The sequence below is a fragment of the Diplotaxodon limnothrissa genome, linkage group LG19 (genome assembly GCF_057381915.1).
Source record: "Diplotaxodon limnothrissa isolate DT_005_m linkage group LG19, D_limnothrissa_male_GT1.1, whole genome shotgun sequence".
NCBI classification, from domain to species: Eukaryota; Metazoa; Chordata; class Actinopteri; order Cichliformes; family Cichlidae; genus Diplotaxodon; species Diplotaxodon limnothrissa.
The window spans coordinates 21,409,210-21,425,426 of record NC_140614.1 but is presented as its reverse complement, the minus strand read 5'-3'; the positions used below and the strand labels follow the sequence as shown (position 1 = coordinate 21,425,426).

The following is a 16,217-nucleotide window of genomic DNA, read 5'->3' as shown; positions in this document are numbered from 1 at the left end:
TATAAAAGATAGGACCATTGCAACTTTACTGCAGCACTTCACCCTTTCGCATAGTCCCAGCTCTTCTCTGTCATGTTTTATGGTGCTGCAAATGTCTTCAGTTGGTGAAAGGTCTGGGCTGCTGGTGTCTTGTTGTGCTTGCTATGCATCCCTGACTCATTTCTTCTTTCTGCATCAAGTAAGGAATGTAGTGAAAGTTCCCAAGAGGTTAAAAACACCACTGAAAAAATGCTATCAGACCTGAGTTGGGACACTTGGATTATGGAGCTTCTGGACCAAGAGAGTGGATGGGAGCATGTGTTTAACAAGTAAGAGTATAATGTCCCCAAAATGTCCCTAACTAAGAAAAACATGAGAAAAGGGTAATCAAATAAAAAGGCAGTCCACCCCTACATGCTCCTGTATAAAGAAACAGGTAACACAAAGCCTGCTGGTTGAGGTCTATGGCGGTGTCATCTTATATGTTGTCTCCAGGTCAAGGAGACAACATATAACATGGATAGACAGACAGATTTCAAAATAGCCAGCTGGAATTTTAAGGGGTTGAATAACGGGATTAAGAGGAAGAAAATATTAACATATCTAAAGTTATCAAGAGTTGATATAGCCTTTATTCAAGAAATGCACATGTGTAAGTCAGAAGCCTTAAAACTTAAATGTTCCTGGGTAGGTAAAGTCTTTTCCAGTCCTGGAACTGGTAAAAGTAGAGGAGTGTCGGTTCTGATTCATAAAGCAGTTAGCTTTACTGAAACAAAAGTAATAACAGATAAGGAAGGTAGATTTATATTGGTTTATGGACAACTACTGGACACACCAATAATTTCATGTAATATCTATGCACCTAATGCAGACATACTCGCCTTTTTTCAAAACCTGTCACAGTATCTTTTGGAATTAGAAGGTGCACAAATAGTGGTAGGAGGAGATTTTAATCAAATACTGGATCAAGACCTAGATAGATCACTTCCTAGGAGAGGCACAGAGAGTAAATCTGTAGTTGCCATAAGGCAGATGACCTCAGATTTAGGTCTGAATGATATTTGGCGGACAATGCATCCAGAAGGCAGGGAATATTCCTTTTACTCTCCGCCTCATAATGTTTATACTAGAATCGACTACTTTCTTATTTCTGAAGCCTTAGTGAGTAACTCTATAGATTCAAGTATTGGTAATATAGTATTCTCGGACCATGTGCCAATTTTTCTATGTCTTGGAAATATTTGACAGATTCCTCAAAGCCGCAGATGGCATTTCAAGTCAAGTCAAGTCAACTTTATTTGTCAATTCTGCCACATGTACAGGACATACACAGAATAGAAATTGCGTTACTCTCAAACCCTAGTGATTAGAAAAATGCAAATAAAATAATTAAAAAGTAAAAATTTAAATAAATACAATACAATTTTACGTATAACAAAAAAAAAAGCTATGCAATATACAATATACAATATTCAAGTAAGAAGGCATAGTGGTGCAAAATAGGCAAATAGTGCAAATGGGGATTTAGTAGTGTACGGTAAGAGATAGTGTAACAACAAAGTCTTATGAGGTCCAATGCTTAAGCAGTCCAATGCTCCACAAAGTGACTGGAGCAGGCCAGTGAGTGCGTCAGAGAGTGAGTGTGTGTGTGTGACAGAGTTCAGTGAGACCGTGGTGGAGAAGAGGGGAGAGGGGGGCAGAATCGGGAGGGAGTTTAGCTTCCTGACAGCCTGATGGATGAAGCTGTCCTTCAGTCTGCTGGTCCTGGCCTGGAGACTCCGCAGTCTCCTCCCTGACGGCAGCAGCTTGAAGAAGCTTTGCATTGGGTGCGTGGGATCAGCCGCTATGCAAAGGGCTTTTTTAGTGAGACGGGTGCTGTAAATGTCCTGGAGGGAGGGGAGAGAGACACCAATGATCCTCTCTGCAGCTCTCACTATGCGTTGGAGGGTTCTATGGCAGGACGCATTGCAGGCTCCAAACCACACAGTGATGCAGCTCGACAGGATGCTCTCGATGGTGCCTCTGTAGAAAGTGTACATGATGGGGGCTGGAGCTCCTGCTCTTCTTAGTTTGCGGAGAAAGAAGAGACGCTGCTGTGATTTCTTGGCCAGTGCTGTGGTGTTGTACGTCCAGGAGAGATCCTCTGTGATGTGCACACCCAAGAACTTGGTGCTGCTCACTCTCTCCACAGACGCTCCGTCAATGGTCAGAGGAGCATGTTGGGTGTGCATTCTCCTGAAGTCCACAACAATCTCCTTCGTCTTCTCCACATTCAGAGAGAGATTGTTGTCAGCACACCACGTGGCCAGGCGTCTCACCTCACTTCTGTAGTCGGTCTCATCCCTGTTGCTAATGAGACCCACCACCGTTGTGTCGTCCGCAAACTTGATGAAGAGGTTGGAGCTGTATGATGGAGTGCAGTCATGGGTCAGCAGAGTGAAGAGGAGGGGGCTCAGCACACATCCCTGCGGGGCCCCCGTGTTTAAAATGATGGTGCTGGATGTATTACTGCCGACCCGTACTGCTTGAGGTCTTCCGGTGAGGAAATCCAACAGCCAGTTGCACAGTGAGGTGTTGAGCCCCAGCTGGACCAGTTTTTGAGTGAGCTGTTGGGGGATTATAGTGTTGAATGCTGAACTGAAGTCTATGAACAGCATTCGAACATATGAATCTTTTTTGTCCAGGTGTGTGAGTGCTGAGTGGAGTGCAGTGGAGATGGCATCATCGGTTGAGCGATTGGGCCGATACGCAAACTGGAAGGGGTCCAGGGAGGGGGGCAGGACAGTCTTGATGTGCTGCATGACTAGTCGTTCGAAGCACTTCATCAGGATGGGAGTAAGTGCAACAGGACGGTAGTCATTAAAGCAGGAGGGAGATGACTTTTTTGGAACCGGAATGATTGTGGTGGCTTTAAAACATGTGGGGACGACAGCCTGGATGAGTGATATGTTGAAGATGTCTGTGAAGACATCAGTGAGTTCCACTGCACAGTCTCTCAGTGCACGACCAGGAATGTTGTCAGGACCCGGAGCTTTACGTGCATTGATCCTGCTGAGGGATCTCCTCACGCTGTCCGGGGACAGAGTCATCACCTGGTCACCAGGAGGGGGTGGGGTCTTCTGTGCAGTGGTGCTGTTTCGGACTTCAAAGCGAGCAAAGAAAGTGTTCAGCTCGTTCAGCAGGGGGATAGTACTGTCACAAGTCTGTGGTGGGGGCTTGTAATCTGTGATGGTCTGAATGCCCCGCCACAGGCTCCGTGAGTCTCTGCTGTCTTTGAAGTGATGGGATATTTTCCTGGAGTACTGTCTCTTAGCCTCTCTGATGCCACGGGAAAGGTTGGCCCTAGCTGTCCTCAGGCTTGCCTCGTCTCCATCTCTGAAGGCAACATTCCGAGCTTTCAGCAGCCTGTAGACCTCTCCTGTCATCCATGGTTTTTGATTGGCCCGGACAGTTATGGTTTTCGTGACTGTTACATCCTCAATGCACTTGTTGATGTAGGCTGTAACAGTCTCTGCGTACTCCTGGAGGTCAGTGGTGTTGTTGTAGGTGGCAGCCTGCTTAAACATGTTCCAGTCTGTGGTGTTAAAGCAGTCCTGTAAAGCCTCTGAAGACCCTTCTGGCCACACTTGTATCTGCTTACGAACCAGTTTGGTGGCTTTAACGAGCGGTCTGTAAGCAGGCATTAGCATGACAGTGATGTGGTCTGAGGCGCCGAGGTGGGGGAGGGGAAAAGCTTTGTAAGCTCCTCTCTGGGTAGTGTAAACAAAGTCCAGTGTGTTATTTCCCCTTGTTGGAAAGTCTATGTGTTGTTGTATTTTTGGAAACACGCACTTTAAGTCTGCATGATTGAAATCCCCAGCCAGGATGAGAAAAGCATCAGGATGGGCTGTCTGCTGCTCACTGATGTGCTGGTACAGTTCATTCAGTGCCTCGCTCCTGTTGTTGACATTGGAGGAGGGAGGGATATACACAGCGCACAGTAGTATGGCTGTATATTCCCTCGGTAGATAGAATGGCCGGCACTTAATAACCATAAACTCCAGCACTGGTGAGCAGTGTTTCCAGACCGCAACAGCATCGCGACACCAGGCGTCATTGATGTAAACACAAAGTCCTTAATTAAAGACTCTGGGTTTATTAAATTGATAAGAGATGAAATACAATTTTACAAACAGACAAATAATCGAGAGGACACTACATTGGCTACTTGGTGGGATGCTATGAAGGCATACTTAAGGGGGAGGACAATTTCTTACGCTTCCTTTAAAAAGAAGGCAGCTAACAAGAATATCATTACGTTAGAAGCCAAATTAAAGGCACTTGAGGCAGTACATTCCCATACAGAAGACGGAGTTACGTTGAATAAAATTGTTAAAGTTAAATATAAGTTGAATGTACTGTACAACAGAAAGGCAGAATACGCTTTATTTCGCATTAATCAAGCATATTGGGAAATGGGAGAAAAGCCGAGTCGTTTAATGAATGCAAAAAGTTATGAAGATTTTAACTGCGCCACGTACAACATGGGCCAAGTCCTTTCAGCACTGTGCAGCATGTATGCTATGAACAGAAACACAGATGGACTCCTGGCAATTGTAATAAAATATTACTGCAGTGTCAATTCTTGATGTTTTTTCTTATACTTTTAGGTGGGTTCAGTCCTGTCGGTTATCTTCTAAAAGGTGCTTCGTTTTTTAGGCTACAGACGGCAAGATTTTGTAATGTTTCCAATTAATTTTAATGTTGCTAAGATACGCAAGGATTGCAGTGGTGTCTGCTCTCTAAAATTGCTGCTACAAGAATTAAATAATGTCCTTTTTTCCTTGTCAGACTCTTCAGGGATCCACGTGGAAACAGATTCTGCCCCTGTTCAGCAAGTAGTAAGCATCCAGTGTAATTTAAAGCTCAGCCGCAGCCTTATTTCACACTTATTCAACTGTCCTACCTTTCTGTTCCATTCATAGGTTGTTTCTCTTTATGTCTCTGATGAATTGACCATTCACCGTGGTGCTGCTGTGATATTATTATTACTGTGATATATTTTTAGTACTGAAAAGTTAAAAAGCTGAATTGGGAAAAACAAAATTATTGTAATTATGTAAAGTTGATGAGCATATTTTTTGTAATTTAGTTTTTTTGAATAACTTATCCATGTAAGAAAACTTATGTCATATTGTAATTCTACTTGAATACCCTGTAAGAGAGCTAGAATTTATATATATATTCATTTCTCTACAACAAAAACAAAAACAATTAATTTATAGTTTTATTTCCATTTTTTATTCATAATCAGTCTTTGCAGTCCCTTAAATTGTCAGTGAGTGAAAAAAAATCTCAATATCAGTGTTAAATAAATCTATAATGCAGGCAGAAAAGAAGGCAAAACATTCAACATTTCTAACTGCAGTGAAATCTGCAATAAATTCCCTGTTTGAAGAATTAGTACAGTATGAAAGGTTCATTATGAGCAAAGATATCCTTATATCACATGGTTTTCTTCACATTTCTATGAATGAGGTAATCAGATGTTGATATTGGTTGATATTATGTTGATGTAGAAATCCTATGAATATCTCTACAAAAGGCACAATTGTGGTCGGCAATAGTTTGTGATTATTAGGTAAATTGCACTGTTTTAGTATAGTAAATAAAGTCATACTCACACACCCATATGAAACACTTACATTCAGATGCACCACCTTAAATCAGTACACTTGCACTGCTTTACAATTAAACCACTGTTTATAAAACTCACTCTTACTAACCAAGTGGCTGGTGTCATTGTGTGTGAGTCATCGTGGCAATGTTGAAGAAACTATTATCAGGTAGTTTTAAATACTTTGGCAGGAGTCTGTGTCTGTGGATTCCTACCTGCACAGGGCTCTAACTTAGATCACGATCAAGCTGGGTTCGTGTAGTGAACTTCTGGTTTCATTTTTAATATCCGTGTTGCTCCCCAAATTATTTTTGGACCCACTCCATTTTACATTACACAGTGTTACTGCATTGATAAGAAGCAGGCTATAGAGTTATAAATACCTGCAAAAGTACTTAAAATACCTGTTTGGTAGTTCCTACTACAACGCATGCCCTAGAACCACATATAAATAACCAAAGGACTCACAACATTAATACAATATCAGCCTGATAACAAAAAATGGCTGATAAGATGTTTAACTTGGAGCTGGAGCACAGGATCATAGGAGAGGGGTTCTTTCATCTGCTTGTTGGCTGTTTTCTTGGACCCTTAAATTTAAACGTTAAAAAAAGAGTTACCATGTTTTTGTTGCTGCAGACAGCACAAAGGTTAAAAAAAGTTTTCTATGTGGTTGAAATGACAAATATTATTATGTTAACTTAAAGTTTAGGCCTACCTTTGTCGTTTTGTCCGTTGACAGACAGAGTACATGAAGATGAGAAATGCCTGAGGACAGAGTGATCATTAACATTGTATTGACATAAAATATCTAAACGCTGCAGTCACTGATACTTACACCCAAAAATGCCAACGCTCCTTGAACTGTAGCAGCCCATTCAAAGCTGAGATGTTGAACAATAATTCCTCCCACAATGGGGCCATAAAACATCCTTAAAAACGAGCACAAAATTAGAACCAATATGTAACAGCCACTATGGTGTGGTGTCCCTTTAAGACACCCAAGTCGAGGGTTGATGGTGTCATCAGTGTGTGCCACTGGTCTCTCTGCTCTCTCTCTCTGTGATGGTGTGGACATGTGCTTGCACGCTAGTACATGAGGAGGGACGGATTTTATGTTTTACCTCTCCAGACACCTTTGTTTGCAACGTTATGGGTTGTACGAACACTGTGCGCTATGTTTGTTAAGCTGCAGCCGTTCAACCGGGCTTATATGGTTGATGAAGAGAAGGTATATTAAAGAACACACTGTGGAATCCCCAACGCCAGCGTGAGTGTGTATTCTTTTGGCTACCCTGCTAGGTGTTTTGCCGCCTCCTCTCAACCACTAAACGCAACCCGACGTTACAAAATGGCGCCCGAACATCTTCTCTTGGACCTCAGTATGCAGTATCTTCGAGCATCTGATGATTGGTACATAAAAAGGTACGACGCGGCAAAGTGGCTGTCCGCCATGTTTCGCGGGAACGGACCAGGCTGGCCTGGACGAGGACGTCGGGAGGATCAAAGGGTCGCGGTGGTGCATTTCCATGGCAACGACTGGAGCTGCTCCAGCATGGTTTGTGGACTGTGGCGCCGTTCTCTGTTTGGCCTCTTCGTCGTGGCTCCATTGGTGGTGCGTGGACCTGCGTTTCCCGGGCGTGGGTTCGATGCAGCTTTGCCATAGTTCCTGAATTTGAATTTTTTTTTCTTATGTATTTCGTATTGGTTACTGTTGTAACATGACTGTTGTTTGGGTTTTCTACAGTACTTTCTGGTACTGTTTTCACATATTATGCTGTCTGTTGCAAGTTTGTGAAGTAGAAGAAACGCAATGAAAGAAAAAGGGAATTTCATTCTGCAATTGTCCTGGCTATCCTAAGTTTATTTTCTTTCTTTAACATTTGTTTAAATGGACATTCACCATGTGGGACACTGTCATGTATGCCAGTTTGTCAATATTGCACTGTACATTTCCCTGTTTTGGTTTTAACTTCTTATCCTGCTGACCATGTATGGAGGCTGGTTAAGTGGACTGTACCAATGCTGTACAGGTGTGTAACAATTCCTCCACGACCTGCTTACTACCTAAAGTAGCTATGTGTGGTGAAAGGGGGTAGCGGGAGGAGGGTCACCTGGGTCCGGCTGAGGGCAGCCTTTGTTTAACCCGGGGGGAATATGTAACAGCCACTATGGTGTGGTGTCCCTTTAAGACACCCAAGTCGAGGGTTGATGGTGTCATCAGTGTGTGCCACTGGTCTCTCTGCTCTCTCTCTCTGTGATGGTGTGGACATGTGCTTGCACGCTAGTACATGAGGAGGGACGGATTTTATGTTTTACCTCTCCAGACACCTTTGTTTGCAACGTTATGGGTTGTACGAACACTGTGCGCTATGTTTGTTAAGCTGCAGCCGTTCAACCGGGCTTATATGGTTGATGAAGAGAAGGTATATTAAAGAACACACTGTGGAATCCCCAACGCCAGCGTGAGTGTGTATTCTTTTGGCTACCCTGCTAGGTGTTTTGCCGCCTCCTCTCAACCACTAAACGCAACCCGACGTTACAAACATCAAGGCGCTAAAAAGAAAAATGCCGGGAAACAAATATATTAGGGACTCACCCAGTGCACCACACTGCACCAAATAACCCAGACACCATTCCAAGTGTACTTAGCCCCTCTTCAAATCCTATTTCACTATAAGGAAAAACAAAATTTGCAGAACATTTGTTTCATCCATCCGTATTTATGAAAAGAAGAAAACCCCCAAAACAATATACAGCTCATGAATGTTGAGCATTATGTGAAGCAACTCACTATGCACATGTGATGATCTCAGGGAACGTGGGGATTGCACTCATACCCAGAGAAAACCCAATTAGACCAAGCATGACGACCAGCAACCACAGGTGACTAAATCAAAACAGAAATACAGAAAAAGATACAGAAGTTAGACTTTTTAAGGCAAAGAGATGAAATAGTGTATAAGCTGTCAATATGTCCCACTGAATACCTCCCTAGTAGTGGTATAAAGTTTAAATATCTGGGCTTAATCATCGAAAGGAACACAGTGCACAAGAGAGGCGAAGAAAAGAATGCAGTCAGGAGGGAGTGGGTGGAGATGAGTTTCAGGGGTGATTTGTGACAGAAATAGTGAAAGGAATAGTGGATAAACTGGACAAAGGATGTTAAAAATAAAGCTGCCAGGCAGGAGGAAAGGAAGAAAACCACTGAAGAGGTTCATGGGTGTACTGCAGGAGGACTGGTGTGACAGAGGAAGATGTTACGGATAGGCTGAAATGGAAGCAGACGATTTGCTGTGGTGAACCCTAAAAGAAGCAGCCAAAAGAAGAAGAAAAAAAGAAGAAATGGTGTAAGATACTATGAAGTCTTATGAACATATGACTGCAAAGTAAAGATTTACATTGGGATTTGACGTTTAACCACACTGAAGGGCATGAATGTCATGGCAATTTAGGGCTTTTAACTATCTTTTTCCAGGGCAGAATGATGGTACAGTATAGATATTTATATCTATAGATATATATAGTATAGATATATATTTATGACTTTGAAAAAATATAAATTGGGTGTACACGTTTGGATTTATTTAGGTTTTTTCCTCATTTACACAGAGCCAATTATGTACATATGCTATTTTAATAAGTGTGCCTCCAAATTCATTCATTAATTCAAATCAACAGCTGTATCGTTGAAACTTGGACACAATTGTGTGTTCCAGCAGGACAATGATGCTAAACTGGTTTTGGAATAGATAAAGAAGCTAACATTAAGCTTTTTTAAAGCCCTAAGCTCAACCCTATTGAACATTTGTTGACTACAACTGAAAGCCAGATCCATACCAGGAAACCAACCAGTTCAATGCTATAAACTGGTCAAGAATGCAACTAAAATGATCCCAGAAGCATGTTGATGGCAACCAGAAGTGTCTGGTTGAGGATATTTAACCACATATTATTGCTGGCCATTACAAAGAGTGCAGGTTTAAAACACCTTCAAATGGTAAGATCACATTTTTATTCAGAGTGGGACTGTTTCCTGGCAGGTGCGACTGTTTACATTACTGTAAAAATGAGATTGGGAAAATCTACTCCAATCTCTCCTCTGATATGACTCTTGGCTCAGAATGGGATACACATCTTTCTTAAAATGTCCATCATTTTTAAATACAGAAGTGTTAGTTTTACCTGAATCCCACACTAACCTCTGGATGTGAAGAAAAGGGGCGGGACCAAGAAGACAGAAGCCAATTGTAGCAGCGATTCCACCTGTCACCAAGACCGCCATCCTAGTGGCCTGGTGCACAAGATCAAATTTAATTTCAAAATCAACATATTCATTTATATTTTATCATTTTGATTGCTTGGATACATACAGGATATTTATCTGTGAAATACCCAATCAGCGGTGATGCCAGACAATATGGTAAAGATAAACCAAGCATTATTAGTCCCACGTAGCCATTTGAGAGACCGAACTAAGGATGATGGATAGGAAAAAAAGTTGTTCATGCAATCCACATAAAATTCTACCAAACGTAAGCTAATTTGATTATAAAGGATATCATTACCCTGTTAATAGCAAACAGTGACAAAGTGGCATCCAAAAAGCCCAGACCTGCACTCAGAGTGAATACCACGTAGCAAACCAGGATTGTTTTCACGTGGGTGAGTAGTCGAAAGAATGAATCCTTCGATGGGACTGCCTCTGAGAGGAGTGAAGCACAAAATACGGCTCAGTTATAATGTGAGAAAAATGAAAAAACACAAAATGGCAATTTTCAAATGGACAAATAATACACCCAAATCTTATGTTTTACATACCAATGGACGGCAGGACGTAAATGTTGAAAGGAACCATAATCAACAGCAAGCATCCAAGACTTAAAAAAGGGACTTCGTAACCAAAAGACTGGTAGAGCCACCCTCCCAGTGGTGGTCCCAGGATAAGGCCGAGTCCTGTGAAAATCTCCAAACTACCCTAAAACAGTAGTGACCCAGATTACTATGCTGTGGGAATTTCTTACATCATAGCCAAGAGCCAGTTGTTTTGTGAGAGATACATAACAACTTAAACCTATAGTTTCTGTTTTCTCGTGATTCTAATGTCTAAACAGCATGCCAGTCTGACAAGTTTGTCCACCCTCACCAGAACAGTTGCCACATTGTTTGGGAATATTTTTGCAGTCATGGCGAAAGCAGATGTCATAGCAGCTCCAAAGCCGACAGCATCAAGCGACCTCACAATAAAGCACAGACTGATGAATATAGGTCCTGCAGGAGCCCGATCAAGAAATCTGCAAAGAAGACAAGAGCCAGCCAAGATTAAAGGAAATGCAGATGAAATAAAGAAGCTCAGAGGAACTGCGTGTGATCTGAAACAAAGGTGATTGTGCCATGGTCTCTGGGTCTTAAACTCGTAGTTTTTAGTTTTTCACTTTACGGTTTTTCTCATTTTGTATTTTGGGCTATATTTGGATTAGGGTTCTGTATTCTTGCTATTTTTACTGTATTCTAGCTTTCTAGTCACATTGTTATTTTCTTTGTTTTTGTTTTTGTCCTATTTATTTCCTGATGTTCCTTATATTGTTATTATATGCCCTCGGTTCTTAGCTTAATCCACTTTTGATTCCGTTCCTCCGATCTTATTTCTGTATTTGTTTTTATTTTCTCCCGATTCAGTTATATCTCTTTCCTTGTTTTATTTTGGTGATTATTGTTGGTGATTGGTGATTAAATCTCTCTTTCCACCTGTTACTTCTCCCCTTGCTATCTTATGTCATTATCTTTCCCCTTGAACTTTGTTATATTGTCACAGTTTGTCTTAGTTTGTTATGCCTTGCTTCCTGAGTCTTAGATTTGGGTCCACAATCTGCCTGCTTGAGAGCTGCTATACTGGATTATAACTGTGTACTTTAATTATCGGTGAATTCCTGGACTCCTTCTTAAGCGGCGTGGCACAGTAGTTTTTAGAAAATTTGCCTACACAAGTTTGGATCTATTTTCTCCTGTGGATTAATAAAAACTTGTTACAGTGATGAATATTTACAGCAGCCCAACATGTATATGGGGATAACACTAAATACACAACTCTGTACTAAAACATTGTGGCTAATGTGTTTTCATTCTGTTCATTCAGCACAAAAAATATTGTTTGTTACATTAATAAACATCTGTGAGAAATAATAACGAGAAAATGTTTTTTCCAGCTTCATCTTTGTCATAGTTATTATTTTTAGCATAATATTATCATAATACGAAACACAGATCACTTACCCAAATATAATAGTGCAGCACGAAGATACAAAAAGTCCTGCAATAAGCATGAACTTTGCACCAATCTGGACAATCTGATACACAAAGAATGGGTCAGCTGCACTGTTACAGACTCTCTGGTTACACCTGTGCTCCAAATTGCCATGCATATGGCATGAAATCAAACACTATACTTACATATTTTCCCAGTACCAATGAACCAATTAGATTGGAGACAGCATAACACCCAAATATGAGGCCAACTACAGTCTGACTGGCTCCTTTCTTCACTGCCTAAATATCAAAACAGGACAACAGATAAAATTAGGGGATTTACATAACAGCAACAAAAACAACAAGGATAATGAAAAGTGAATCTCAAAAATAACGTATAAACTATAAATATATGAATAACCCTGACATGAAATTCAACTTTTTTTTAAACAATCGAGCGTTTATTGAACCTCCTGACAAATTAAATACGTAACATATTTGAGTTTAAATTTTTATTACATTTGCTACATCTGGTATTTTTATTTATTTAATGCATTTAATTTATTGCTTAAAACTGTATTGTGTAATTTATTTTAGATTTTTTGAGGAGGAAAAGAAAAGAAATCACACTGATGATGTATCAAATGTCCCCCCGCACATGTATCAAATATGATAAAGTAGGCATTATGATGTTAAGGTGACAAATGTCTTTTTAACTAGCCAGCTTGTTGTGCCACTCTTTTCCAACATTTGCATTTCTAGCTCCTGACAGACCTTAAGTTGAACGGCTGATTACAAAAGAGCCAGTCTTCACTGGCCTTCAGGGAGGATGTCTGTTGGTAGCGCATGACTACTCATTCATTCCCTTCAGAAGACATTACTGAGTTCTTAAGGTAAACAATAGCATAATCTGTGAACTGTACAACTACATGGGAGCACAAATACGTTTCCTACTGCAAGAAAAGATTTGTTTGCAGATATATGACTTGCATGTATGAGAGAACGTGTTTTATTTCTTCAGTCAAAAGCTGCATTCATAAGCTAAGTTTTAAAACTTTTAATATCTTGAACCTTTAACCTCTTGTGCTGTAACATGTGATTTGTACCCTATGATGCTGGCTTCCTTGAGCTTACCTCGGTGGGAAAAAATGGGCCCAATATTGAGTAGCAAATCATAGAGCCAAAGTTGACAGACGCCATTGATATTAAGGTGAGAATCTCTTTCCTTGTGAACCTCTGAGGAGGATCTGTTGATTCAGCTGTGGTGTTGTTATCTGTGTTGTTATCTGACATCTCTGAAGAGAAAACGGGAGGAGAAACATGAATAATGCGATTAGGCCATGCTGAGTTGAAAGAACATAAAGTTCGTGGTTAAAATTATCGCAGTGGTAAGGGAATAAAGTCAAGAGAAGTCAGCTATATTGAGCTGAGTGACTGCCAACAGTTTTATTTTATTGATTAATTTTTTTACACAGCGTACAAAGGTCACAAACCTGTCGTCGGAAGATCGGGATTCTGGTCCATTTTTAACATCCGGTGGCTGAGAAATGCAGACGATGACAGAACAAGTGAAAAAGCATAGGGTAAATCCTGAAAGCACCAGCCGCGAAGTAAATGCCTCTGACAGCCTCCTCCGCTACAAGCGACTAGAGTCATGTGCATGGTCTACCCGGAGCATTTCCAGACTTCTTCTTCTTCTTAGTAATAACTTAGTCCCATCCCATTACTGCCCTCGGCAGTTTGACATATTAAACTGCTATTTTATTGGAAACTCGAATTGTAATAGTCGTCGCACAATTAAAGTAGAAACTCAATGAATGTTTTTTTTATGATGGCCAAACAAAGTTTTAACAAAAAATGAAAAAAAATCTATAAATGTAGTTTAAATATATACAAACAAACCTTTATGTTAAGCATCACTTAGGTTTATGCTAAAATCTCCGACTACAGTTGATCTCTGATGCTAATACTGATGAATCTGACAGCAAATTGCTTGTACCTTTTAACATTTTTAAAGACCCCTTTAAAACATAAATATGCGTACTTGCCTACAACAATGACTATAACCACAACTATAATGTATTTTAAAGGTAAGTTGTGTTTTTGTTTTAGGCTAGATCCCTATTTACTTAATTTGATGGAGCTTATCAAAGCACAACATGGAGGTTACTCCTTGGCCTCTCAGCAAGAACATCCTGGGTTTGAAGCCACTAGCCGGGAACCCTTCTGTGTGGAGTTTCCATATGCTCTATGTCTTTCTCCCTCAGTCCAGGTTTTTCCCTCAGTCCAAAGACATGCGTTTTAGATTAATTAGTGATTCTCTGCGAAATGTAATGTAAATGTAAAAGTAAATAAACAAATTTAAATGTTTTATATCTACAATTGCATTAATATTTCTCTCACATTTAATGGAAAGTGAAGAGGGGTCTTTTGCAATCACTTCCATTGCATTAGTTAGTAAAAGATCTAATATGAAAAGAAATAAAATAAAAACAACAAAAAACATTTTGGAACCATAGATTTTTATTCCATTTTGGCCAGCTTATAGGTCCCCAGAAAACCTACAGTCATATTTTTCTTTTCATCACAAAATAAGAGAAAAACAATCAGGCAGCAAACCATTCGGTTATTAGGCAGTATTGCTGATAATAACTGACACGCACTGTTGCTAAAATCTCTGAAGCTGCACTGAATAAAAAAAGCTGAAATGAAAACATCTGCACCAAATGTTCTGTAACTTTTTGCAAAATACTTTCCAGTTAAAATAAACTTCTAAAAACAAGTGACAGATTTCCAGATATGATCACATTTTTTTTCTTTATACAATAGCACCAAATCTACATGAATCTGACTCCCACTAACGGGTCATCTCTAGCAACTTATGAGTATGTTGTAGTTAATAGCTCTGCATGTTTATGCTCTCATTCTTTTTTCTGTAACATCAACAAAAAAAACCCAAAAAAAAACAACTCAAGGTGCAATGTTAAAGCAAAGGTGAAATACAAAATTATTCAAATTAGCAACATACACACATATTTTTCTAAGCACATAATAATGTTAGGTCACTAAATACACAGCGCAAGCAGCATTACATTTTCTTTTGCAGGTACGACATTAAGTTCTGTGTAGGTAGCATTATTGCACACAAGCTCTATCTAAAGCAGCACTGGTTTCCAAAATAGGCAAACTACTGTACTTCACATTCAAATGCAGAATTCAAGTAGCATCATAAACACCCAGTGGAAACAAAACAGAGCCAACCAAGTGAATTTGATTGAAAAGATCTTAATCGTTACTGTGTAAATTTATTCTGGGTGACATGAGATCTACATGACATCATTTTCTGCTAATTTTCTAGCAGGCATCCTTTCAGCCAAATGCCTTTGGCTAGATATGGCACCCATAGACTTACTGTACACGATTACTGACAACTGTATCCACAATAGTTGATTCTGAAATCAACAAGGAAATAGAGAATAATGTTTCTTCAATCGAAATGTGTTTCAATTTACAAGTGGAAAAATGAACACACCGTCAGGTGTTGAATGGGTTGAATGTACAGAGGCCAAAATAATACGATTAACTATGTTCATTGCAGCACTTCATGGAAGTAGCATGAAGAGAAAATATATAAACTATGGCAAACTGTACTCAACTTTTCATGTTGCAGCTACCAAATTTATATATCCCTCTATTGCATGTTCAGCAAATTGAACATAATGTTGAAGACATTCAACTGAAAAAAATTCCAAATGAGATTATAAATAAATGTAATTAAATACCTATAAGTGTGATATAATAAAACTGTATAATATATCTACTTATTTCTTAATACGGATTTAAAATAGTGCAGCCTTTATATAACACACGGTATGGCTTAGTGAACGTGTATATAAATTTTGAATGCCACTTCAGACTTATATATTTGCTGTGCTTATTTCTTTATAAACACGACAAGGTTATTAATTTGCAGTTCGATAGCGAGATAATGTGTTTGATACTACAGATGGCACTAAACCTCCAGACTGCTTTTAAAAGTCACTGCAACATAAGTTAGTTAGGTTTGTTTTCTTTAATCTAATATATACCATATCATAATAATTATAATACTTTGACTACATGACTACATTTAATATATGAACTAGAAATTATGGATTCACTTAAATCTCTTTCATCAACACCAACCTGGAGTGACTTTGCCCTAAACACACTGATTGTAAATTGCCTCCATGTGCAAGACTAGCTTGTACATATATTAATCTCTTCTAAGTAAAACAGGACATTTTCTCCATCGTAGCCCCACACGTTGGAAGGTAAGACCACTCAGCTCTGTTGA

The 16,217-nt window shown here is 39.7% G+C and overlaps 1 protein-coding gene across 1 annotated transcript; it reads right to left on the bottom strand.

The window, feature by feature from the left end:
- Positions 1-6,047: 6,047 nt before the first annotated feature.
- Positions 6,048-13,550, bottom strand: LOC146612155 (MFS-type transporter SLC18B1-like). Its single transcript, XM_085342691.1, has 14 exons — positions 13,375-13,550; positions 13,016-13,176; positions 12,086-12,181; positions 11,909-11,982; positions 10,782-10,929; positions 10,457-10,613; positions 10,204-10,340; positions 10,009-10,110; positions 9,838-9,929; positions 8,430-8,525; positions 8,235-8,309; positions 6,474-6,567; positions 6,354-6,403; positions 6,048-6,225 (listed from the first exon to the last, which is right to left on the bottom strand). The coding sequence occupies exons 1-14, from the start codon at positions 13,541-13,543 to the stop codon at positions 6,177-6,179; spliced, it is 1,500 nt and encodes a 499-aa protein (XP_085198817.1). The 5' UTR covers positions 13,544-13,550; the 3' UTR covers positions 6,048-6,176.
- Positions 13,551-16,217: the final 2,667 nt, after the last annotated feature.